The sequence below is a fragment of the Polyodon spathula genome, chromosome 11 (assembly GCF_017654505.1).
Source record: "Polyodon spathula isolate WHYD16114869_AA chromosome 11, ASM1765450v1, whole genome shotgun sequence".
In the NCBI taxonomy this organism is placed as follows: domain Eukaryota; kingdom Metazoa; phylum Chordata; class Actinopteri; order Acipenseriformes; family Polyodontidae; genus Polyodon; species Polyodon spathula.
The window spans coordinates 46,559,627-46,584,406 of record NC_054544.1 but is presented as its reverse complement, the minus strand read 5'-3'; the positions used below and the strand labels follow the sequence as shown (position 1 = coordinate 46,584,406).

The 24,780-nt window shown below is 42.5% G+C and overlaps 2 protein-coding genes across 3 annotated transcripts in view; one reads left to right on the top strand and one right to left on the bottom strand.

Annotated features, from left to right (window-relative positions):
- gpc5b (glypican 5b) overlaps positions 1–4,699 on the bottom strand; it is a 342,838-nt gene extending 338,139 nt beyond the window's left edge. For both annotated transcript variants that reach the window (XM_041263858.1, XM_041263859.1), the window contains exon 1: positions 4,173–4,699. In XM_041263858.1, coding sequence (XP_041119792.1) covers positions 4,173–4,341 — 169 coding nt within the window. In that variant the 5' untranslated portion in view covers positions 4,342–4,699. The remainder of the gene's footprint in view (positions 1–4,172) is intronic.
- cep63 (centrosomal protein 63) overlaps positions 1–24,780 on the top strand; it is a 99,984-nt gene that overhangs the window by 31,337 nt on the left and 43,867 nt on the right. The window lies entirely within an intron of this gene.

Genomic DNA, 24,780 nt, shown 5'->3' with positions numbered 1-24,780 from the left:
CATAAAAAAAGCTTTGGTCAGAAAAGATATCGGGTATAAATTTGCTAAAAACTACAAGCCCCAGTACAGCTCATCCACACATCACTGTCAACAAATGCGTATGGAAGCACTGAAGGGACAAATCAACATTCATACCAGCAACCAAATGACAGTGTGATCCCTTCATTGAAACACTAATGCTGGTAGTGTATCCAAACAATATTGCGAACATGAAAATAGTTCAATCTTTTAAAGTGATACCACTAATTTAATTACATTATCAACCCGTGACTCCTTAATATTTCCCACGGCTGTGTTTTTAAAGTAGCCCAATTCCGCGGGAAAACCGCAGAGCTGGCAACACTGATCGTATACGACTATGATATATATATATATATATATATATATATTATATATTATATATATATATATATATATATAATCTTTTAAGATAAAAGGTAGCGAAGTGTCACACTCAAGATTACATCATCATTCTCCTGGAAGGATTGGGTGTATTTTATTAATATGGCTACAGCAGCTGTAACAATAACATGCACACGGCTGCTGTACATATTAGAAGAATGCTGATGTGCCACACTATGGCTACAGGTCTTGAAGCCCTACCTGATGATGGTACCAATGTATACACATGGCGTGTAAATGCTGTTTATTATTTATCACTCAAAGGCATGTGGTGATAACAAATTTTAATAAAGACTTAAGTCATTCAAACAAACATATTCTGTAATTAGTATTTATTTTAATAACCTAATGCCAGGCAGCGGTCCTGTTGGTCCCATCATAATTTATCTGTAAATATGTTTCCAATTTTAATTACAAAAGCCCAAAGTCGGCAGAGACTTTAATGTAGTGAAATATTTAATGCGAAAGGCAGTTTTTTGACAGCGCCTGCACTGCCACCGCGTTCACAATCAGTACGCAGTAGAAGCACACTGGGTCGGTGTTCAGAGCTGGAGTTTTTTCCTTTTGTTTTTTTTTTAATGTGGTGATGGAAACGCAAAGGGTCTTGTGCAGGAATGCGTGTTTTAAAACATGTTATATATTAAAATAAAATAAAATAAAATGTCCCCCCTTCACCGGGGCCCCCTTCAGGGAGTTGGGCCCTGGGGAAATTTCCCATCCGTCCTGCTCTCTTGGTGGGCCTGACTGGTTACAACAGAGCAAACAGCTTCACATGTCATGCATTTAGTTTTTTTGTACCTTTTTATGATTATTGTTTGCAAATGGTGTGTTTTTTTCATTTTCTGTTTTGATTTGTATTAACTGCTCTTCATTTCTAGTTGCCTGCCACAGACATGTAATGTAGGCTAGACCAACCAAAGTGTATTTATAGGAATAAGCCCTGGTACCACATAGTGCACAGCAGTGTACTCACAGTAAAACTAAAGGAAACTTGCTCCAAAGTGGCAGATCATTAGATGGCGCTAGCGCTTACTTCATTAAAGGCACTTTGATCTAGCCTATGTTCCATATGTCTGTTGCAGGCAACTAAAACTGCAGAGGATTTCCTGAACATAGACAAAACAAAACAAGGCTTGCAGTAATTATAGTAAGAAAATCAAAAAATGGAATAAGAAGCTTTCTGTCCCGCACTGTGCTATTCAGTAGACCAGGACAAACACCCTCAGCACAGACATCTGAATAATTCATATTGCATTGCTGACTATAGAAATGTACAAAAGATAATAATTGCCTCAAAGCCGCTTGGTTTAGGGTGCACCACCTGTCCTTTTGTACAAGGAAACAGACGCCACATAACAGACAGTACCAGCAGAGGGGTCAGTTACCACTCTATTTATTTAGCTCTGATAGGCCAGAATTAGTTGATGTGAGGTGTGTAGCTCCTTCTTCCCGAAACTTAATAAACTTTATAGGCTCTATATAAAATATATAGATTGATTGACTGACCTACTTTATTTTCATAGCACTTCAATACTGTACAGCAACTCACTGACATGCAAACCTTAGAATCTTACGCTTTTATTTCCGAGTGAAATTTAAGTAGGGTGGAATTTAATGGTACAACTTATACATTACATGAGATTGATATGGACCGGAGTGTGATAACAGTCAAAGTCCCCAGGACTCCCATTATACTCAGAACACTATTACCAGGAGCCTGTCCCCAGGACTCCCATTATACTCAGGACACTATTACCAGGAGCCTGTCCCCAGGACTCCCATTATACTCAGGACACTATTACCAGGAGCCTGTCCCAGGACTCCCATTATACTTAGGACACTATTACCAGGAGCCTGTCCCCAGGACTCCCATTATACTCAGGACACTATTACCAGGAGCCTGTCCCCAGGACTCCCATTATACTCAGGACACTATTACCAGGAGCCTGTCCCCAGGACTCCCATTATACTCAGGACACTATTACCAGGAGCCTGTCCCCAGGACTCCCATTATACTCAGGACACTATTACCAGGAGCCTGTCCCCAGGACTCCCATTATACTCAGGACACTATTACCAGGAACCTGTCCCCAGGACTCCCATTATACTCAGGACACTATTACCAGGAGCCTGTCCCCAGGCAGGGTTGGTGATTTATATATTTAGGTATTTATTTATTTATTTTTTAATCTGATGTATTTGATTTAAATCAGTTTTTTTTTTTTTTTTTTTTTTTTGATTTTTTTAAGTACTGTAGTTGTAGCTCTACAGTACCTCCAAACTGTAAATTTAAGGGTCTTGGAAATGGTGGTTTGTGAATAGTTACATTGAGCAATTTAGTTAGCAATCTCAAACTAATACATAAATAAAGCAAATTATTTATCATTGTGGCATCCTCTAAATGTGAACTACAAGAATTTCGTGATGGAGTAGCGCCAGAGAAAAATCCCCCTCATTCTTTACTTTTCTTTCTTTGTTTTCCACTTTCTGTGTCAGTCCAAACACACACAGCTGTTACTTAGGACTACTTTGCTTAGGTCCTGTGCACCACTGTATAAACCTGGTTTCCGCGGGTCTTAACACAGCGCTCAGTTGTCTATTTGGACTGCACTGTCATCAGAATCGCTTATGAATATATTAATGATGGGGCTGGGGCTCTATAACGGGGCAAGACAAGACAAGTCTTCAGAATACCGTTTCAGTGCAGTGCAGTATTTTTATTATTATTATTTTTTTTTTTTTATGTCTTCACAGAATCGGGTTTCCCTTGCATTTGCGCTGTGATCAGAATACAGCCCTAAGAGGTTTAGTTTATAGACAGTAAGAGTTTAAGATGTTTGTGTTAAAATATAGTCTCACTTATATGAAAAGCGTCCGTTATCTCTATACTGTGCCATTAATTGCACTGTAAACCCTTTACATGCTACAAATAAAGCAATATATGATTTTTCCAATATGATTATGGAAATCAGTGTATAGACATGTAAATGTTGTGCTTAAATGTTTGCATATATATATATATATATATATATATATATATATATAATATATATATATATATATATATATATATATATATACACATTTGTACTTGTTAACATATTTTGTTGAGAAAACAACTCTTTCTTATACCATTTGAATGAAAGATTAGTGGGACATGTACACAAAACTGATAAAAGTTTAACTACTTTTCTAAAGCGATATAGTTACATATCAATGTGTTTGCTGATACGTTGCAAAGTGATCTCTAGAGATCATGGTGGACTATAAATATATATATATATATATTATATATATTATATATATAAAAATTTAAATGAGGCCGTTACATGATTAAAAAAAATAAATAAATAAATAAAAATGTATAGCCTAAATGTGCACCCCTTACTGCATTTCACGAAATAACTATTACCCATGTTTACTGATTAAGAGCATGGAGCAGTTCAACCTGGGAGACCCACCAACATTGTTGTTCTTTATATACGAAAGCACGGCTATATCCGCATCTTCACTGATTATACACAGTTGGTATTTTCAATCATTTGATTTAGCCCATTTTGGGACAATGTTTATGTTAAACATATGCGTTGTTATACTTCTTGTAAACGCAATTATGAACATGTTTTTTGCGCGTATCTTACACAGGTTTACTGTGGTAAAGCCAATTAAATCAGAGCGGATTTGCCAAGCTTGACTTCAGGGTTGACACACATGTTGGTACATTTTGGCAACCAGTACTATTTGGTGCTATCTGACCCGACCACACTGACCTGTTCCGGGCACGTCGGGTACCCATTTCAAGGGGCCGATCTGTCGCAGCTGGAAGGCGGTCCTGACCTCTTGACAGCTAGGGGATCTCAAACATGACACCCCGGCAGACAGGAGCAGCAGTAAGGGGACAACAAGGGGGTAAACGCGTGGGAACATTCCCTGGGACATTGCACCATCTCAATCCACAGTCAAAAATCCACTGGCGTCTTGATGGAGCGAAAGCAAATCCACCCTGCTTTTTAAATGTATTCCCAAGGAAAAACAAAATACAAGTCAAGCACAAACTTTGTGTCACCCCAAGATAAAGACAGACGCGACTCGATCATGAATATTGTTGTCTATTGCTGTACGATCCTCCAGCATATATTCTCACATCCTCGTTAGGTGAGAGTGCTGATAGTGAAAAGTAAGTGACTCTTCTTTATTTGAGCTTGCAAAAAATATCACAATAACTAACTCTTACACGGTCCAGTCTCTTCTGCTCAGCAAGCGCTGCTCCTTACCCCCCTCTCTCTCTCTCTCTCTCTCTCTCTCTCTCTAAAGAGTTTGAATATGAACAGCTGAGCCTTATTGGCTTCCTCTATAATTAGTTTGACACTTTTTTTTTAAAGCAACACTCACCAGCTCCAACACATCCAGCACTGTACCGCTGCTATCTCCCTCCACCACGGAAATATAATAGAAATAGTTACTGGGAGCAGCACAGCTCAATTCGTCATGCGAATTGTCAACTCGCATTCACATAACATACCGTACATAAACAAGGGTATTTGGAATTACTAAAAATGTGTTTAAATTAAAACAAACTCTGATAAGGGTCGAAATTGATGCCCACTGGCACGTCGGTGTTTCGTGTTGTTACCTCGAGGGAAATGAAATGCGTAATAATATTTTTGACAGACAGATGTATAGATAGTAGAAAACTGACAGAGATACTGATAGAAAGACAGCCGATACACAGACAAATACAAACAGACAGACATTCAAAGAAATACAAAGATACACATGCAGATATTAAACACAGACTGTGATTGAACACATAACAGTGCCCACCCCTAGTGGTCTTATTTGTACTGCCGTCATTACACTAACTCCACTTTGCTCAGACTTGCCCAGAGACCTTGAGCAGTCAAATATGCAAGTGTCCCTCTGCCACTCGGATTGATTTGAAAGCGAATTTAAACCATTTGTAAACCTTGTTCATACATCAATCAAGTCGAAATCTTCTGGACTGCTATGTAATAAACCAAATTTAATCTGCAACAGTTTTATGAATATAAAACTAAATGCAACCCATCAGACCAGACTTTAAAAACACAACAATAATACCACTGCGTTAGTTAAAGCTTTGTGAACAGGACCTATGGTGAGAAGAGTCTTTAACAATAACCAAAAATTTAAAGAAGTGAGGCAGGAAGCAGTAATGTGACTGATACATTCGACTGAGTGTGCAAGCCTAAAGAAATATGTTTTTATTGACTTCTCCGTTTCCATAGTATTGCAATGAAGCCAAATAAGGAAACCCCCTCAGTCCCATGAGTCTGTTTTGGTTTACAATAAGGGTTCTAATGCCAGAAGGTTTATTAGCAGTTAAAAGCTGCTGTTTTGAAGATGCTATGGTCTTCACAAAATGTGGAATCAAAGATTCCAAAGCGAAAGAACCACACATATTTGATGTCTAACCATGAAATGCATCACCAATGTTAAACCCACACACTCCTAAACACACTCTGTTGAGGTTTTCACTGGAGTTTCTACATGCTGTGTCAGCTTGGGCAGAGTATTTTAAATTATGTCTGTTTCGAAGGAATAATCTTTTATTAATAATAATCTTTTATAGGCATAAAACTGTTGTAGACGCTGTTACATTTTAATTAAATAGTTTATGAAGTAGTGGCATGGGTTCAAAATACCTAACAATGAATAATTAATATAAAAATATTTAACTAATTGAATAAATTAATAAAATGTGATATTTTTGTAATAAATGATAGTGAAGTCCCTTTGAAACACTGCCTCGAGGGGATGTGTTCAGCAATAAGCAGCTATTGCTGCTACAAAATACCGGCATGGTTAGGCAGCTCAGATAGAGAACGCCCCCCGAACAAATTCAAATGCAATTCATGTGCTCCCCCCACCCCATGGCCCTCTCATTATTGAGATTCTTTTGAAAGTGAATTCAGGTTAAGAAAATATTTCCAGTGTCTTCATGTTGTCAGCAATAAAAAAGGAAACTTGATCTACAGTAGCTGTTCATCAGGTTGGCAGGGAAGTATAACAGAAATGTAGATCCTGAACTGTATTCAAAGCACCTCAACACAGCCATAATCAACTCAAGCAGAATGACAGGTCAGGGGTAGGTAAATAAAGAAGACAGTAAAAACTGAAGCTCTTCCTCTTCAGCACCAGCTTGTTTTGGGTGCAGTTAATGACTGTAGAAATATGAGGTAGCTTTGCTGAAGAAAGATGCAACAAGGAAGCTATGACATAGTGTAACTATGCTGCACTGTGGTATAGTGTTAATATTCTTAAATATGTTTAATGTGCATCTTTCCAGTACGGTATGATGTTTTAACACTGGGTGTTCCATGTTTCTATTTGCAGCTGTGTTATTAAGTTGCCCTCATCATGCCTGTTAGTATATCTTCTGCTACTGATATCGTCTCTTTTGAAAATATAATTTTCTAGGATGAAAAATGTTTTACACACTTATGTGAATGCTGACATAACAGTTCTCAAGTACAAATTAGTTGGGAAATGCCACTGATCCTAATCTATCTCTCAGAACATTCTTGTCCTGGTCTATCTCTCAGAACATTCTGGTCCTGGTCCATCTCTCAGAATATTCTGGTCCTGGTCCATCTCTTAGAACATTCTGGTCCTGGTCCATCTCTTAGAACATTCTGGTCCTGGTCCATCTCTCAGAACATTCTGGTCCTGGTCCATCTCTCAGAACATTCTGGTCCTGGTCTATCTCTCAGCACATTCTGGTCCTGGTCTATCTCTCAGCACATTTTGTAACACAAAGTTTATAATGTGGTGGTTCATTCTAATAACATCATATTCATTGTACTTAGAAAGGGTCAATATTCTGTAGACTGCTGTAGATGAAAAAGAAAATAGTTCTGATTACTCATTTGTCTTACTAGATGAAATCCTCAATGCACACACAGTGCCACGGGACATGCTATGATTGACAATACTGATCCCAATGCATCAGACTGAGTTAACGGTTCATAATGTCTGGAATAAAAATATGCAGTCAGACAGTCTTAGCATAACCCCCATGAAGAAAAAGTGAATGTTTATATTCACCACAACGTAGGCAGAATACGATTTCACAGGCGTGACACCCGAATACCTTCTGCACAGTAGAAAAAGTAGCTCTCTAGATATTCAACTCTAAAATGTGGCCTCTGCACTATCTCTATGTCGCCCCCTTGTGTGGGATTATTACACATCGCCCAGCGCATTCCAAGGGCTTTATTTGCCCCCCACTTGTCCCCTATTCCCAAGGTAGCAGCCCAGCTGGCTGGGATTATCCTGTACAGTCCCCTAACGCAGCTGGCACAATGAGTAATCCTGTGTTAGTGTCAGGGGATACAGTGCCAAAAAGGACCCCTCTTACTCCACACCTGTCCGCATTCCCTCAGCACTCACGACTTTGATTGTTTGAGTGTTTCAATGTCTGTGAAAAGGAGCACTGATATTGGCTGTATGGCTGGATTCAAATATTACACATACAACTCAATGTTATATAGATATTGTGACCTCTGTGGAAATAAACCACTTGAAGGCACTGAACAAGTTGAAAACAAGCTCAAACGAATCTAAACTGAGTCCTTACAGGAAGGCTGCCTTGTGGATCAATAGGAGACACCTTGGATCACCAGTAGATGCCTTGGATACAGAATTTTCTCTAAGGGGTTGACAGCAGGAGCTCAGTTGGCAGATGCCTCTCTATGTGGGATGTTCTGAACAACAGACTTGGCTGCAGGTGGTCATTTACTCTATGGAAAGGTGAATCAGCCCATGGTGGCCTATGGCAAAGTGCCCTGCCCCTGGGCTATTTGTGTTGTGTTGTATGTTACGTGTAGTGTGTTAATGTTGGTGTATAGTCATTGGTACATGGGATATAAATGGGTCTGTATAACACGATTAAAATGTATATTTCTATTTAGGCACAAGGATTGCACAGCACTTCACGTGCAGGTAAAATGTAATAATATGCGAGCATGGGGACTTGCACTTTTATTACTTCACATGCAGTGGAGAATGGGATTGGAGAGAAGAAAGTAATAATGTAAAGTAAATCATAATTTCAGCTTACCGTGTTTGTCTGTGTAGTTTGTTTTTGTTTGTCTCTTTGTTTTGGCTGCCCATGCCGTGTCCTGTTTTTGTACAGTTTTATTTTATAATAATAAACTGTGCAGCAGCGCATCCATTTATCATTTCATCTCACAGTACTGTGTGTTTCTTCTGGTCTGACATGCCCACTACAGTCATCTTTGTCACATGGCCCTATACTCTATGGACAGTGCTGTGGAAGGTGGATCAGCCCATGATGGCTCTATACTCTATAGACAGTGCTGTGGAAGGTGGATCAACCCATGGTGGCTCTATACTCTATAGACAGTGCTGTGGAAGGTGGATCAGCCCATGGTGGCTCTATACTCTATAGACAGTGCTGTGGAAGGTGGATCAGCCCATGATGGCTTTATACTCTATAGACAGTGCTGTGGAAGGTGGATCAGCCCATGGTGGCTCTATACTCTATAGACAGTGCTGTGGAAGGTGGATCATCCCATGGTGGCCCTATACTCTGTGGACAGTGTTTTGGCAGCTGGTTTATAGGCATTGGTCAGGCTAGCTGACAGACAGCAGTTTGCTGCTCCAGCATTCATACAGACAGGAAAGTATCTGAGATTTACTTCAGGGTGAAACCAGCAATGAAGCTTCCTTCAGATTGCATTATTACCAAATCATTCCCCATCTGGTTTTCATAAGAGCCCTCCATGAAGAATGTCAGAGCCAACTCCAAAAATGAAAAGGTCAGCCCAAGCAAGGGCATGTAGTAAATTGTTTTATATTACTTATTTTACTTAGCAGCATCTCTTTTATTGTTAGCATATTTGGTCATGTTAAGTTTCTGGCGCCACCTGCTGGTACAAAAAAAGTGTGTACCTTCTAAATCAGTCTGACAAAGAGATTTTGAACACATTTTAACATTTGTAAACTATACATGTTTGTTTATTTGGTAACACTTCTGTTTGTACGTTTAAAGTATATTGTTGGATAAACACTAACACTAATGTATTTAAAATCTGTAAAGGTGTATTTGTAATTGTTTATTGTCATTTGGTCTTACAGTGTAATGCATATTTCAGGTTTAAATATTTCAGTCATTCACCACGACTTTGTATGTGACGTTTGGCGCTGAAAAAATGTAAATAAAAATAGACACCATGTCGAATATTATCCCGTTTGTATTTGGCAGTTTCATGATAATCTGATGTGAGCGGTTGCAAGTCCGTGTTGGTGGTATAGCAGTGAGCAAAGCTGACTTCCAAGCAGTTTGCACAGGTTCCTTTCCCGACCAACTGAATCTTAAGTAAATAAATAAATAAATCAACAAACACGTGTAAGCAAGAACATATCCTGGACATGCTTTGGGCATATAAAATGTCCATTCTGTGGCACTTGCCAATGGGCGGGGTCTCTCGTGTGTAATCTACACTACATAACCGATCTCAAGAACTGTACTCTAAACCGTTCTAATGAATCCAGCTCAACGCGTCCACACTGAAGTATCGTTTCACGTTTAGTCATGCTTAATGCGTCCACACACCACAAAAATAGTTCGATTACAGTTCCTAGCAGCACAATGAACAGTGGAAATGAATACGATATTGCACCTCCCTCTATCACAGCACTTAGCACTTACGATCTGAGCTGACCGTGTTCATTTTGCTGGCCACTGTGGCCAGTCTTTAGCTATGTGACCCTCCTTCCCTACAACAAAAACAAATTGGTTTCCCATCTTCAGTGTATTTTAGCCAGTCTTTCGCAGTTTGCTGCACCCCCTTTTGGCTACTACCTAATGCTAAGCTTGTTACAGTCTCGTTCAGTTTCTCTAGTGTCTTGCCCGTACTCTCCATCACTTTCACCACATCCTAAAGTGTCACTGGCGTAGGGTTGGCAGCTCCAGGCTGGCTCCAGAGCTGACAGAGACCTCTTTCCAGTTCCAGACTGGCCCCAGAGCTGACAAACACCTCTTGCTCCAGCTCCAGGTTGCTTTTACAAAAACTCATGCGTGACTATCATGGTATCACATTATTTAAGATTTGAATGTCTGTATTTCTCAGTAAAAGGGACATGTGAATCTGGTTTTAATGTTTTATACTATTATTTCTTTTTTTTACTACTCTTTTGGCTGATATTCAACAAAATCAACAGTATCATTGATATTGACCATTTTTGTAGCCACATCCAGACACTCTCAAACCATATGTAGAAAGCTGCCCATGACGCCTTGAGAACAGAGCGTGCACAGAGGACTAGGAATAATTTTCATTTGGAAGCGTCTACGAGGCGTTAAATATATTGTATGAGAATTTTTTTAATGGATAATCTGATGATTAGGGTTCCTGGAAGCAATGCTATCCCAGCAAATTTCTTGATTTAAAGTTACTGTAAATCCCTATTCCGTGTACACATAGCTGCAAGAGGTTTATACAAAGCCTTTAAGAGGTATATGTAAATGGTAGAAACCACTCCTCTAGTCCTACCCCTTGTGTCCAATATGTTAAACAGTATATATGTAGGCAGCTCTGTCCCCCAGGGCACACCACTGCTGAGCAAAGTCTAAGATAGAAAAAAGAAGCAGCTGGCAGATCAAACTGTGATTATAAATCCTGGAACGTGTGGATATAACCATCACTAAAGATATCTGAGAGAGTATGTATACCCCTATAGTTATGAAAGATAGGAATGTCAGGATGTGATTTAATTTGGGGTTTTGCATGTTTTTCCACAAAGCGCCAAACAATAATTAAATGTAATATGCACCGTCTGAGAGGGATACCTGCGTATATCAGCCTATTTGGAAATAGCAGATTCTTCTCTAGAGATGAACAAACCATACTGTTAGCGGCCGCAATACAAATGCTCAAAAATAAAATTTGAAATTTGGTAATGCTAAACCTGCTACGGATTTCTCACCTTGCAGAGTAGAGAACTTAATACGTGGATGCTTACCTTTCCATAGAAATTTGGAGATCATATTGTGCAATTTATCCCAGTAACCTGTCGGGGGGGAGAGTGGAAGCATAGAACTGACAAGTAGTAAAGATATGATAGCGGTATTTACATCTCTTTGAAATGAACCTTTTTCAATAGCAGTTTACATCATATCTAGTAAGAGGGGACCCAACTGAGACCAAAATGTAAGAATAAATTCAAGTGGAATACCATCAATGCCAGGTGACTTCCCCTTTGTCATGTCCTGCACCGCTTCTTTTAGCTCCTGTAGGGACAATGGCACTCCGAGCACCGCTGAATCATCAGCCGAGAGCCATGGCAATTTGGAGGTTTTGGAGAAATCGTAGACATTTTTCCTTTTCATAGCAAATATCAGAGCTGTATAGTTTAGAATAAAAGGAAAGCACCGCAGAGTTTATTTGAGAAGGGTAGACAGTATATCTCCCTGGGTAGATTTAACTGCTAAGATTTCCATGAAGCGTTCATTATTGCGTAGCCTTAGAGCAAATATGAGGAAAAAAAATGGGCTAAGGACCATTTCTTCTGATTTTCCAGCATTGCACAACGTTTCAGAAGTTGAATAAGGATAAGTTAGGTAAGATATAGAAATGTAACTCGAATAATAAACAAAAAAAGGCGAAGGGAAGCGAGGAGTGAAAACTCTAAGCTGCCATCACTACCAACAGGTCATGTGATCTCAGCACAAAAGATATTTTGATGGGGCAACAATTACTTCCTGATCAGCATTATGAGCTGCGTATGTTAATTCAATTAAGTTTTTTTTTCTGACGTGCCCACAACTAACTTTGTTGAATATGCCATTGCCTCTCCCCCAGGTGTCATACTATGCGAGAGACCTTATCGGATCCCAGAAAGTCGACAGAGTGGCGTTAGCAAAGAGGTATGGATGATGCTCGAACTTGGGGTGATTGAGCCTTTCAGGAGCGAGTGGTGCAGTCCAATTGTGATAGTGGCCAAAAAGGACGGCACTAACCTCTTCTGCATGATTTACGCTAAGTAAACGCTATTGCCAAGTTTGATGCATATTCCATACTTCGGGTTAACAAGCTTCTACATATACTGGGGACAGCAAGGTTTATTTCCACATTGGATCTGACGACGGGATACTGACAGATCCCATTAACCCGCAGAAAAAAAATGCATTTTCAACACACTGGCTGTTTCATTTCACAGCCATGCCATTTGGGCTTCATAGTGTGCCCACTGCCTTTCAGAGCCTGATGGACCAGGTTTTACATCCACATCGTGAATACGTAGCAGAGTATATTGACGATGTGGTTATTTACAGCTCCACCTGGCGAGAGCATTTGGCTAGGACCACAGCCATCCTTCAGTCTCTAAGGGCAGCCCGGCTGACAGCTAGCTTGCGAAAATGTGCATTTGCCAAGAAAAAGACACACTATTTGGGATTCATAATGGGGAATGGGAGGGTGAAACCCGTTGTCACCAAGGTCCAGGTCTTAGTGGAAGCGGCAATCCCCAAAACCAAGGCTCGGGTGACGTCTCTACTGGGGTTAGCTGATTATTACCACCAATGTATCCCAGAATATGCCACAGTGGTTAATCAGTAGTTGACCTTGCCAGAAATAGTGCACCAAATTCAATTAAGTGGTCAGAAGAATGTCAGGGGGCATTTGATATTGTTAAGCAGAGACTTTGCCAGGCCCCCGCTCTCATCACTACAGTAACTCAATATTTTAGTGTAAAACTGAAATAAATATAATTAGAAAATAAAAACCTGATTGTCTAAACTGGATCATGTCACAGTCAACATTGTCTGTCTCAAGAAGTTGGCAGCACTGAGCAAATCTAGATTTGCAACGTAGAAGAAAATCTCTAGCCTTGATGATTTTCAATTTTCCTTATTCTTGATTTTTTTTTAAGCGGATTTCATGTCTGAGCCTGCAAGCTCCTCGGGGGCAGAGTATGTGCAGAGCTTGCAGTGAGTCTTGTTGTACACCTGTCAGTCTACTGAATAAAATAATTGCCATTTGGACCTGAATCATCTCGTCTCATCTTCCATATTCCTTCTTCACTCCAAATAGCTTGTACTCTTTCAGGGGTCAATGCATACTGGACAAGTACGGAGAGGAAAAAAAGAAACATTGTTTAAATCAGGGGTTCCCAAGGTTTTGGTGATGGAGGGCCAATTTCCAGAGGTTGCATGGGAAGAAAATATACCACTCATGAAACCAAAATATGATCCAAATCATACCTTTTTTATTTCATTTCAATACATTTTTGTTTTTAAATTAGGAATGTATATTACTACCACTGCAACACCAGCAGCTTTGAAATGTATTTGCATTTTATCCTGTGTCTTGGTGCCACAACAGGCTTAGGTTTGAGCACCAATGCTGTCACATGATTTCAAACTTTGAGTGTAAATGTTCAAAGGTATGGGTGACTCCATTGTTAAATGAGATGGTTATGGTTTTGACATACTTGAACAAGTACAGTAGAATCTGCCAGAACTGATGGATGCTGTATCTACTATTGATACTAATGAGAGCAAAATAAATAGAAAAGAAAAACAAGGGAAACGCAGATCTTTTCTAGAAAGCTATGAGTCTTTATATAAATGGATTTTATATTTTTAAACGCTGCAATAACAGTTCTGCTTGTGAAGCATCCACATTATAATTTGACAGAACAGGTGATTTATTTGCACTGTGCAGAACCTTATTTCCCCCATTGGTGCTTGAGCCCCACAGCACTCACAGAATCACACCTGTGCACCTATTACCAGTGATTAAAGCCTAGTTTTCAAACAAACTAATTATCGCTTACCAATACTGTATTGGTATAAGAAAAGTGTGTTTTTAAAAAAGTAATTTCAACTTTCAATCACTTAAAATATGCTGAAGATAATGTAAACAACACCAAGCTACAGAAAGGGAGTCCTAAGCTTTAAACTTGTTACTGTTTATAAATAAGAACTCAACTTTATTATGAATATTGTGTTATTATGTTTTAAGAAACATACTATGATAGTGTTCATTATGGTAATTGTTTGTTTATTAGTTTTAAAATGTTTAGTAAAATGTGACCTATTGTTTGACCTCGTTAGTACAACCGATATTCAAACAATAAACTTCTCATCCCATGCAGGAGAACACAAACGGAAAACACCATTAAGTGAGGTTGGCATTGCAAGGAAGATGGAGGAGAGGAGGTTTCACAGTTTGGTTTTCTAATCATTATTTGTGAAAGCTTATTCACCATTGCTACACCCTGTTAGAAAATTGACTTCCGTGCATTTTTAAAAAATTATTTATTGTTTAATCATAAAATCACAATTTACAAGATTAAATATGTTACTATACTCCCCCTGGGCGCTGCCATCATAGTGTCACATGACTGTGATACCACATGCCGATTGGCTCAGTGGATATGTAGGATTATGCTAAATTAGAAGCCTGGCGGATAGCGAGTTATGGAAAGAAACGATAATGTGAGTTGTATTTAACGTGGTGTGTATAGTGTTTTGAGGATAAAGGACACTGAACATCAGAAAGCAGGCACTGTGAGATGAATGATCCTGCTTTTAGCTCAGTTTTGGTGCAAACTGCGTATATTGCGTTTGCATCTAAACTCTTCATATATATATATATATATATATATATATATATATATATATAGATAGATAGATAGATAGATACATACATAGATACATAGATAGATAGTCTGATTGTGGAGCTGCATTTGTGCCATATAAAAATGTGAGAAACGTCATCTGTGTGTGTGTCCATCTGCCTGTGGTTGTTCCCTTTCAATTCAAAGATGGCCACCAAACATCATCATGGGATACACTCCTGCCTATTGGTAGGTTTCACTGAGCACCTATGTCAAAGCTGCTGATAGGCCCCCTTCCTCCAGTGATCTCCTTGGTCCCGCTTCCCGAGGGTAATTAACCTTCACGCAGGGGAAGAATCACCCTCTTTCGCTTCTCACATTGGTAAAGTAAGACCTCTGTGTTGGATTGAGTCCTTTCTTATAAAAAGTGCCCTGTAAGCTACTGCTAGTTCCCCTGCACTTTGTGCTGAAAGTTGGCATTGCCGCTTTAGCGGAATCAGTAGTTAAAAAAATTGTAGCTTTTGTATTCTGTTTCTGACTTTCAGCACCTGCGCACGTCAGGCTGCTTCTTTCTGTCTGTCCGTCTTAGCAATGGTAAGTATTATTGTTAAGAATTGTGTGTGTTTTCACCCCTTCTTACACTATTACTCCACGGGACCAGGTTTGCCTTGTTCCCTTTGTCGAGTTTGCCCACCAGTCGCCTGAGGGCCGCGGTTGGGCCTTGTTTTGATTGTAGCTGAACGCGGCCCCATGCTCGCGTAGAGCGTTAGCTGCTCCATGGTTGCTTTCGTCAGGCACGGCCATATACTCCTCACCGAGGCTTCCCTCGTTGTTGGGTTGAGACGTAAACGGGCTGCGCGGGCCTTCACCTTGTTGTAGAGTCCTCACCCCCATCTGTCATGTAATATTGAACTGTTTTTTGTATTTTAAAAACTGTTTTTATTACTGTGTGTGTAAGTCAATCACCCGCCTCGGCTTCGGCCCTGTCCCCCTGTTGTACGTTATGCACTGCTCAGGCGTGTTGACCACGTGGTCAGGGTAGGCACCGCACACAGCTGCCCCGGTGTTTTTTTAACACCGCGGTGCATAAGACTCTGCCCATGCTACTTCAGTACCAAAGTGCGCGCGGTGCCCATTGTCTCGCTAGTGTGGGAATGCAGTGCTGCACAGTACATGTTGCACATAGTGCACCGTATTCTGTGCATGGCGCTCGGGTCGCAAGGTGCATGCAGTGCACACAGTGCTTGACCACTGCTTAGCGCAACAATGCCTTGTTGCCTCTACCTGTAGACGGTTCTCCACTCCGCTGTAGGCTACGCGCTGCCTCGGTCGTGTGACTGCACATAGTCCAGGGGCTAGACACTCCTGTCCAGCCACTACGCTGTGTTACTCTTTTTCTGTGTAACAGCCTGCATCACTTTGCGATTACAGCCTACTTAAACCTCACAGCACTCGCTGTTTGATGTTTCCTCTGGTATTGCAGTTTAAAAGATGCGTGATCCTCCATCGGACCCCGGCTCTGTCGTGCTCCACTGTAGAGTTGGCTCTGCTGGACTGCCTCAGCTGTCTGCTCGGCTCTCCGTTTTAATTGGGTGTGTATATATGTGTTTTCTTTACTGCCTTGCAGTTCAAAGAGAAAATGTTGTATGATTTCTAATGGGATCCAGCTTTCGGATTCCCTCTCACCTGCGCCAAGAAGTCCGAATGGGGGTGGTTTACACTTGCAGGGTAATGATGATGGATGCCTCCATCTCAGGTTGGGGCGCGGTCTGCTAAGGCAGTGAAATCAGCGGACCCTGGTCGGACCGCCGGACGTCTCTGTACATCAACATTTTGGAGCTGCAAGCGGTGTTCCTTGCCCTCCAGTACTTCCTAACCGTGGTGCGGAACATACATGTGATGATCCGCACAGACAATACATCAGTGGTGACATATGTCAACCACCAGGGTGGCTTTCGGTCCCCGGGGTTGCACCACCTAGCCTTCAGACTGCTGATTTGGGCCCAACAGAACTTGTTGTCCCTTCAGGCAACGCATGGCCCAGGTGTGGAGAATCGAGTGGCGGACCTCTTCTCGAGGGAGGGCCCTCACCCCTCGCAGTGGTGGCTCCACCCTCAGGAGCATTTGGGAACATTTCGGGAAGGCACAGGTTGATTTCTTCGCTTCGGCGGAGATGACACACTGCCCCCTATAGTACACTGCCTCCACTGCTGGGGTGGTCCACTCGGCGTCGACGCCCTAGCCCACTTATGGCCCAGCGCGCCCCTTTACGCTTTCCCGCCTCTGCCGTTGCTCCTGGCCTTTCTCGAGAAGGTCCGGTCGGAGAAGGTGTCTGTTCTCCTCGTGGCCCCCAGGTGGCCCAGGAGAATCTGGTTTTCATTCCTGTGCCAGCTATTGAATGACCCGCCCTGGGAAATCCTGCTTCACCGGGATTTTCTCAGTCAGGCGAGAGGCACACTTTGGCACCCGGAGCCGGGCAGGCTCCTGCTGTGGGTCTGGCCCCTGAAAGGGACAGCTGGTCATGGCTACGTTGCAGAATGCTAGGGTGCATTCCACTAGGTCACTGTATGCCTGTTTGCGACGGACGAGGATAGATGGTTGAACCTTCTCTGCCCAGTTTGGGCATTGAGATGTTATGTGGATAGGACAAGAGCGCTGCATCAGTCTGACCAGCTCTTCGTCTGCCATGGAACACGGACCCTGGGACAGCTCCTCTCCAAGCAGCGGCTGTCGCATTGGATTGCGGACACAGTCTCGACCGAGTATAATAGTGCTGGCTTCCCCTCCACCTGGGCGGATAGCCGCACATTCCACAAGAGGTGTGGCTACGTCATGGGCCCTCTTCCGAGGTGCCTCCATGGCTGAAATTTGCGATGCGGCTAACTGAGCTACCCCACATAGATTTGCCAGGTTCTACCGCCTGAACATGGTAAATCCCTCATTGCCCTCTGTGGGCACTAGGGCCCTCGAGGTTGCACCCTCACACTGCTGACTTTGGTCAGACAGGACCCTCATATGCTGCTGTTCTTTTCTCCCTTGCAACGGTTCTAGTACACGTTTCCCATAACGTAACCCATTACTTTACTCATAAATTAAGGATAGTTCATACACTAGTACAGGGTGGTTCTTCAGCCCTGTCGACTCACTAATATGTGTTTGTGGGTTGCTTTGAGCTCCCTATGAGATATTCGGATACAAATAAGCCCTGAATGAAGCTAATTTGATACAAATCATATGCAAAGTTTGAAATGTACGGATGTTTTCAGTACCAAACAATAATAATGAGAAAGCGTCTTCGAATTCAATTAGAAAAATATTCTAAGCACTTTATTTCGGCTTTTTTGCATAGCTGTTTTTTTTGTTTTTTTTTGCTTGGGTCAAGGTATGCGATTAATAAGGACAATTAAATGGTATTCCTTTTTGAATGTACAATACATCTTTTCATCTGCAATCAGCAACACGGTGGGGGAAAAACAGCTAGTTTATTTACTTATTATTTATATATTTTCAATACCATTTTGTCTGGAGCGGGGGAGCGAAGTGGAATGAAAGAAAGAGCGGAGCAGAGCGCAGGATATTATTATGAGCGGTGAGCAGAATTGTCACTGCTCTGCTCCTCTCACATTCTCTGAACACAACACAGACGCTTGCAGTTAAAATACATTATCTTTAACACAGGATTTGCACATCACAGGAGAGGAGAAGTGAGTAAACTCTGTATCCCTTATATGAGAAGTGGGTAAACAATACGTTGCCCAAATTCAAAGTGGGTAAACGCTGTTTACCTACATATTGCCTCGACTACACCAGTGAGTAAACTCCGAAGAAAAGTTTATAAAGTACCTGGTACTGCCAGGCAGTCTCCCATCCAAGTACTAACCAGGCACTTGTGTTATTATTATCCAGGCCAACTTAAAACTGTGACACACAGTTACCCATTTATATACTCAGGTTTTTTACTGGACCAGCAGCAATGTGTCCCACACCTGTGACTGAACTCACAATCCTCCAGTAAGGAGCACAGTGCTCTAACCGCTACTCCACAGATGGTGCAAGCGAAGGAGCACTAGTGTCTCGTTGTGCAACTAAATCTCGGCAGTTTCCAACAAGTTTTTCTAACGTATGAGGAACTACCATTCCTCTTAATATACATTTACATAAAACTTGTACTTTTACATGGTATATAAATGCCCATTGCTGTGAATAAACACATCAGCCAAATCAGTTAATACAACATTTATCTTTCTAGCTTGCTATTTATTAATTTTTTTATGCAATTATAATACTGTAGCGAGCTCAAGAGTTATTAATGACACACACAAAGGATCTCATGTTTAATGCAGTTTATAAGGCAGCTAACAAATCAATGCTAACAAATCAACACTCTCTATATATCTATCCACACCCCCCCCCCCCCCCCCACACACACCACACCCCCCCCCACACACACACACCCCAGAGCACTACTCAGTCTCACATATTACACAAATAACGCCAGAAGGGTAATAACAGTTACAGGGTAATGCATTTAACAATATTGGAACTTTACAATAACTAATAATGAAACACAACAATAATTCAGCTTTCCCCTACCATATTTCTCACTGCCTTTGCTACACATTAAGTGTGGTACTTAGGCTGATGTAACCATGCTTAGGAAAAGGGATGAATGTTACCAATGACAATTTTTATTTCACTGTAATTAGCAAAACAGTTAAAAAAAACACAGCCTAGTTGGAACAGTAAACAAAGCGAGAAGAGTTTTCACTGTCTGCGCAAAACTTAATACACAGTGAAAGCAATCACTGGTGTCCAGTTGCTGTATTTTACAGTGTACTGGACTGAATGCACAGGAGAAAATATCATCCTATGATGCTATCCACGGAGCTTTGGCAGAAACATTTCGATCAGAAAACTGCAAAGCGGCAGGGTAAACGCAGCTCAATCTGGATACAGTGTGCATCAAGTGACACACGCAACAGAAAACAATGACAGGTAACTAAATGCAATCAAAATAAAACATCTGATGCCCAGTGTGAAAGAGCAGCATGTGGTAAATGCACACGACAAGTTGATAAGTGTTACATCTGTGTGGATTGTGCTAATATGGGAGCTACTTTGAAGCTGCTTGAATGTGCATGTTTCCTTGAATGTGCATTCCCGATACACAATGTGAATGGAGTTCCCTTTCAATTCAAAGACGACCACCACTTACATTGGTATGGGATATTCCTGCCCTTCGAGTAGGTATTGCTGAGCTCTCTATACCAGAGCTGCCGAGAGGCCCCTTCCAGTGATGACACACTCGGTCCCGCCTACTGAGGGAATAAAACCGTCACTCACAGGAAGATCCTCCTCTTTTTCCCTCTCAAGACAGTAAGGTAAGACCTCTATGTCTAGCTGAGTGTGGATAAGGAAAGACCTTCTCGAGTCGAATTGAGTCTTGTTGTATTTCCCTTGCATTCATGCTGAAAGCTGGCTTGCCGCTTTCCTTTCTCTCTTTCTGTGGCCTCCCCGCTTGGGTGGTAGGCCGCTCTCTTTTATCTGTCTGTCGTATGTGAGTGACTGCCTGTGCAGTCATCCGCAAATGATTGTCTTTTCTTCTTGAGAGTACACGTGTCCTCCTCGGGGCTAGGCCTTGCGGTATCCCCGCTGTCGAGTGACCCTCCAAGCCGTGCTCTCCTCCTCGGGGCTACACTGTTGAGTAGACCCTTCTGGCCACACAGGCCCGCCACCTCGGTGAGTCGGGCCTTATAAACAAACAGTATACTGTATTTCACTATGTTTATTTACATATTTCACTGTGTGTATTTATTTACGGCTATGCACTTCAGTTTTGCTTGGAACCTCCTCCCATTCGAGGTGTCACAAACACTTTCGTGACAGACCACCTGCAAGCCTCGGTACTTCAGAAAGAAGTGGCTGCCTTGCTGTGCAAGCGAGCCATTTGTCTCGTAGACCCCATCTCCCACCGAGAGGGGTACTACTCGAGGTACTTTCTGGTACCCAACAAAAACAGCGGCTTTCGCCCCGTCTTGGACCTGAGGCTCCTAAATGGGTTCTTAAAAGCAAGGAGGTTCCGAATGCTGACACACTGTCACATCCTCCAGTTCATCCGGCCGGGCGACTGGTTCACCACTGTGGACTTAAGGGATGCATACTTTCATGTTCCCATTCATCCACAGCACAGAAATTACCTGCGCTTTTACTTTCAAGGAAGTGCGTATGAGTTTGCTGTGCTGCCGTTCGGCCTCTCCCTGGCTCCGCGTACGCTCTCGAAGTGTGTGGACGCTATCCTGGCTCCCCTGCGGCTGCAGGGGATCAGAGTAATAAACTCGATGACTGATTGATCTGTTCCCAGTCGAAGGGAGCACTGGCCAACGGCCAACCTCACCATAAACAATGCAGAGTCGGCTTACATCAGTGCAGTGCACCATGTACCTGGGGCTCCGGCTGGAAGACAGGGATGCGGCTATCGAGGGGTGCCTCTCCCTGTTTCAACAGGGAACGCAGGTCACCCGCAGATTGTGCCTTGCCAGGAATGGCCTGCATCTGTCAGAGTGGCAACTCCATTCTCAGATGGTGGAACGCATTTGGGAATGGTTTGGAAAGGCACAGGTCGATCTCTTCCCCTTTGCAGAGACAACGCATTGTACTCCCTCCAATGCTTAGGTGGCCCCTTCGACATAGATGCCCTAGTGCATGAATGGCCCAAAGCGTTTTTGTACGCTTTCCCACCTATACCGCTGCTCCCGGCTTTTCTCAGGAAAGTCCGGTTAGAGAAAGCGTCAGTTCTACTAGTGGCCCCCAAGTGGCCAAAGAGAATATGGTTTTTCAACCCTGTGCTAGCTGTTGCACAGCCATCCCTAAGAGATTCCACTTCGTTTGGATCTCCTCAGTCTGGTGAAAGGGTCTCTTTGACACCTGGAACCAGGCAGATTCCATTTTTTGGTCGGGCCCCTGAAAGGAACCGCTGGCTAGCCCTAGGGCTATCAGACTCGGTTGTGGAAACAATGCAGAGCACTAGGGGAGACGCCACTAGGTCATTGTATACCTGTAAGTGGAAATATTTTCAAACTTGGTGTCTGGCTGGGAACCATTACTTGTCCTATGCCAGTCATTTTGCAGTTTCTGTAAGAACTACTCAATGCTGGAAGATTGCCTTCCACCTTGAAGGTGTATTTAACAGCTATCTCTGCTTGCCATGCCCCTGTAGATTCTATGTGTCCGGGTGTGCATTTTTTGGCTACCCATTTCCTTAAAGCCACATGGCGATTACTCCCTCTTACGACGACTGTTCTCCCCGAATGGAGTCGTACTAGAGGCTCTCATGAAAGCCCCATTTGAGCCCTTACAGTCCATAGAGCTGAAGTATCTGTCCATGAAGACAGCCTTCATCTTGGCTATCACCTCTGCTAAGCAGATCAGTGAGCTGCAGGCGTTGTCTGTACACAGCTCCTACATGAGTATTTGGGAGGATTTGCAGCAGGGTGTCGCTGTGCACCAACCCCGCTTTCCTCCCCAAGGTGATTACAGCCTTTCACATTAGTCAGTCTGTGGAACTGGAGTCTTTTCATGCCCGTCCGTTTGCTTCTACGGAGGATGAGAGATTAAATTTCCTCTGCCCAGTACGGGCATTGAGATGCTACGTGCTTAGGACAAGAGCTCTGTCTGCGTCAATCTGACCAGCTCTTTGTCTGTCACGGGACATGGACCCTAGGACAGCCTGTCTCTTAGCATTGTCTGTTACACTGGATTGTGGACACTCTTGACTGCGTATAATGGTGCTGGCTTGCCCCCACCTGGTAGGGTAGCCGCACACTCCATTAGAGGGTTGGCTACATCATGGGCCCTTTTTCAAAGATGCCTCAATGTCTGTCATTTGTACTGCGGCTAGCTGGGCTAAGCCGCATACTTTCTCCAGCTTCTACAGTATTCCGAATTCTCACACATAATTTTTGCTTGGGAAGTCCATGCGAGGATGAGAACGAGCAGCAGTGTAGCGGACAGAGTAGTGGTAGACCCTGCTTTGCCTTCTGTAGGCACAAGGGTCCTTGAAGGTATAAGTTCTCACGCTAACCTCTGGGTTAAGCAGTGTTGTACATCCCTCATGTGCTGCTGTTTCTTCTCCCTCGCGATGGCTTTGGTATAGGTTATCCCATACCAATGTAAGTGGTGGTCATCTTCGAATGGAAAGGGAACGTTAGGTTACTTACCGTAACCCTGGTTCAGTGAAAGAGAAGACGACCACCACCCGCGAGGTCGCTTCGGTCGCCCTCACGGGTTCAATGGAAAAAGAGGAGGATCTTCCTGTGAGTGACGGTTTTATTCCCTCAGTAGGTGGGACCGAGTGCGTCATCACAGGAAGGGGCCTTTCAGAAACTCTGGTATAGAGAGCTCAGCAATACCTACCCGAAGGGCAGGAATATCCCATACCTAATGTAGTGCTGGTCGTCTTCTCTTTCAAGGAACCAGGGTTACGAGGTATGACACAGGCCCTGTTTTTGGGAGGGAACTGCATAACTGTCTCGCGTTTTGATTGGTTCATGTCTGTGAAAAGCTTACAGGCATTTTTAACATTACGATCAGAGAAAGAGAGCGAGAGATCTGCTTTCCACAAATATAACAAACTATTGGTTATTACTTTATATGAATTATCATATTATGCACGAATGTAAGATTTTTTTTTCTGTAGTGGTGTACTTTTTTCTTTCAAACAGCATATATCTATAATTGTTTGCGCAATGTGTTTTAAAATCAAATACATGCACTATTGCAGTTTTGTTATGGGATACACTAGTTTATCTCTAATGTAATCACAGTTTTAAGTAGACTGCCCCTGTTTTCATATGTCCCAAATTCTGGGCTGCTTTGCTTTTCAGATAATGTCCCAAATTCTGGGCCGCTTTGGTTTTTAGATCATTTTCGAATTCAGCCCAGTTTTAGGGACTCAGCTGACAACTGAGTTTCTAAGGACACACCACCATGCAACACCTCCATGCACACACCACCATGCAACACCTGCACCCACACACCACCATACAAGCCCTGCACGTATCACCCACCATGAAACCCCTGCATGCACACACCACCATGCAACCCCTGCACGCACACATCACTATGCAACCCATGCATTCACGCACCACCATGCAACCCCTGCATGCACACACCATCATGCAACCCCTGCACGCACACCAACATGCAACCACTCTATGCACACACCGCCATGCAACCCCTGCACATTCACACCACCATGCAACCCCTGCATGCACAAACAACCATGCAGCCCCTGCACACTCACACCACCATTCAACCCCTGCACGCACACACCTAGCCATCACTTTTAGTGCATATTCTGGAACAGAAGCACCTAGAACCACAATTCAAATGGTTCTTGACTCAGGGCACCAGCCTGAATATACATGCCCAGTTTTTGAGCAATTCTTTGCAAAAACAATTTCAGGGTGTTCAGCATCATTCATGTCTATGGCAGGGTTGAAAAACATATTTTCATGCATATCTCTTGAACCACAGCAGGTAGAACCACCACTGAAAGTGATACAGACTCAGAGGAGCGCCCCAAATATTAAAATACATCGCGCAAACGTTAACAGATATATGCTATTTGAAAGAAAAAAGTACACCACTACAGAAAAAAAAAACAAAAAAAAACTTGTCTTACATTCGTGCATAACATGATAATTCATATAAAGTAATAACCCATTGTTCGTTATATCAGTACAGCAAAAT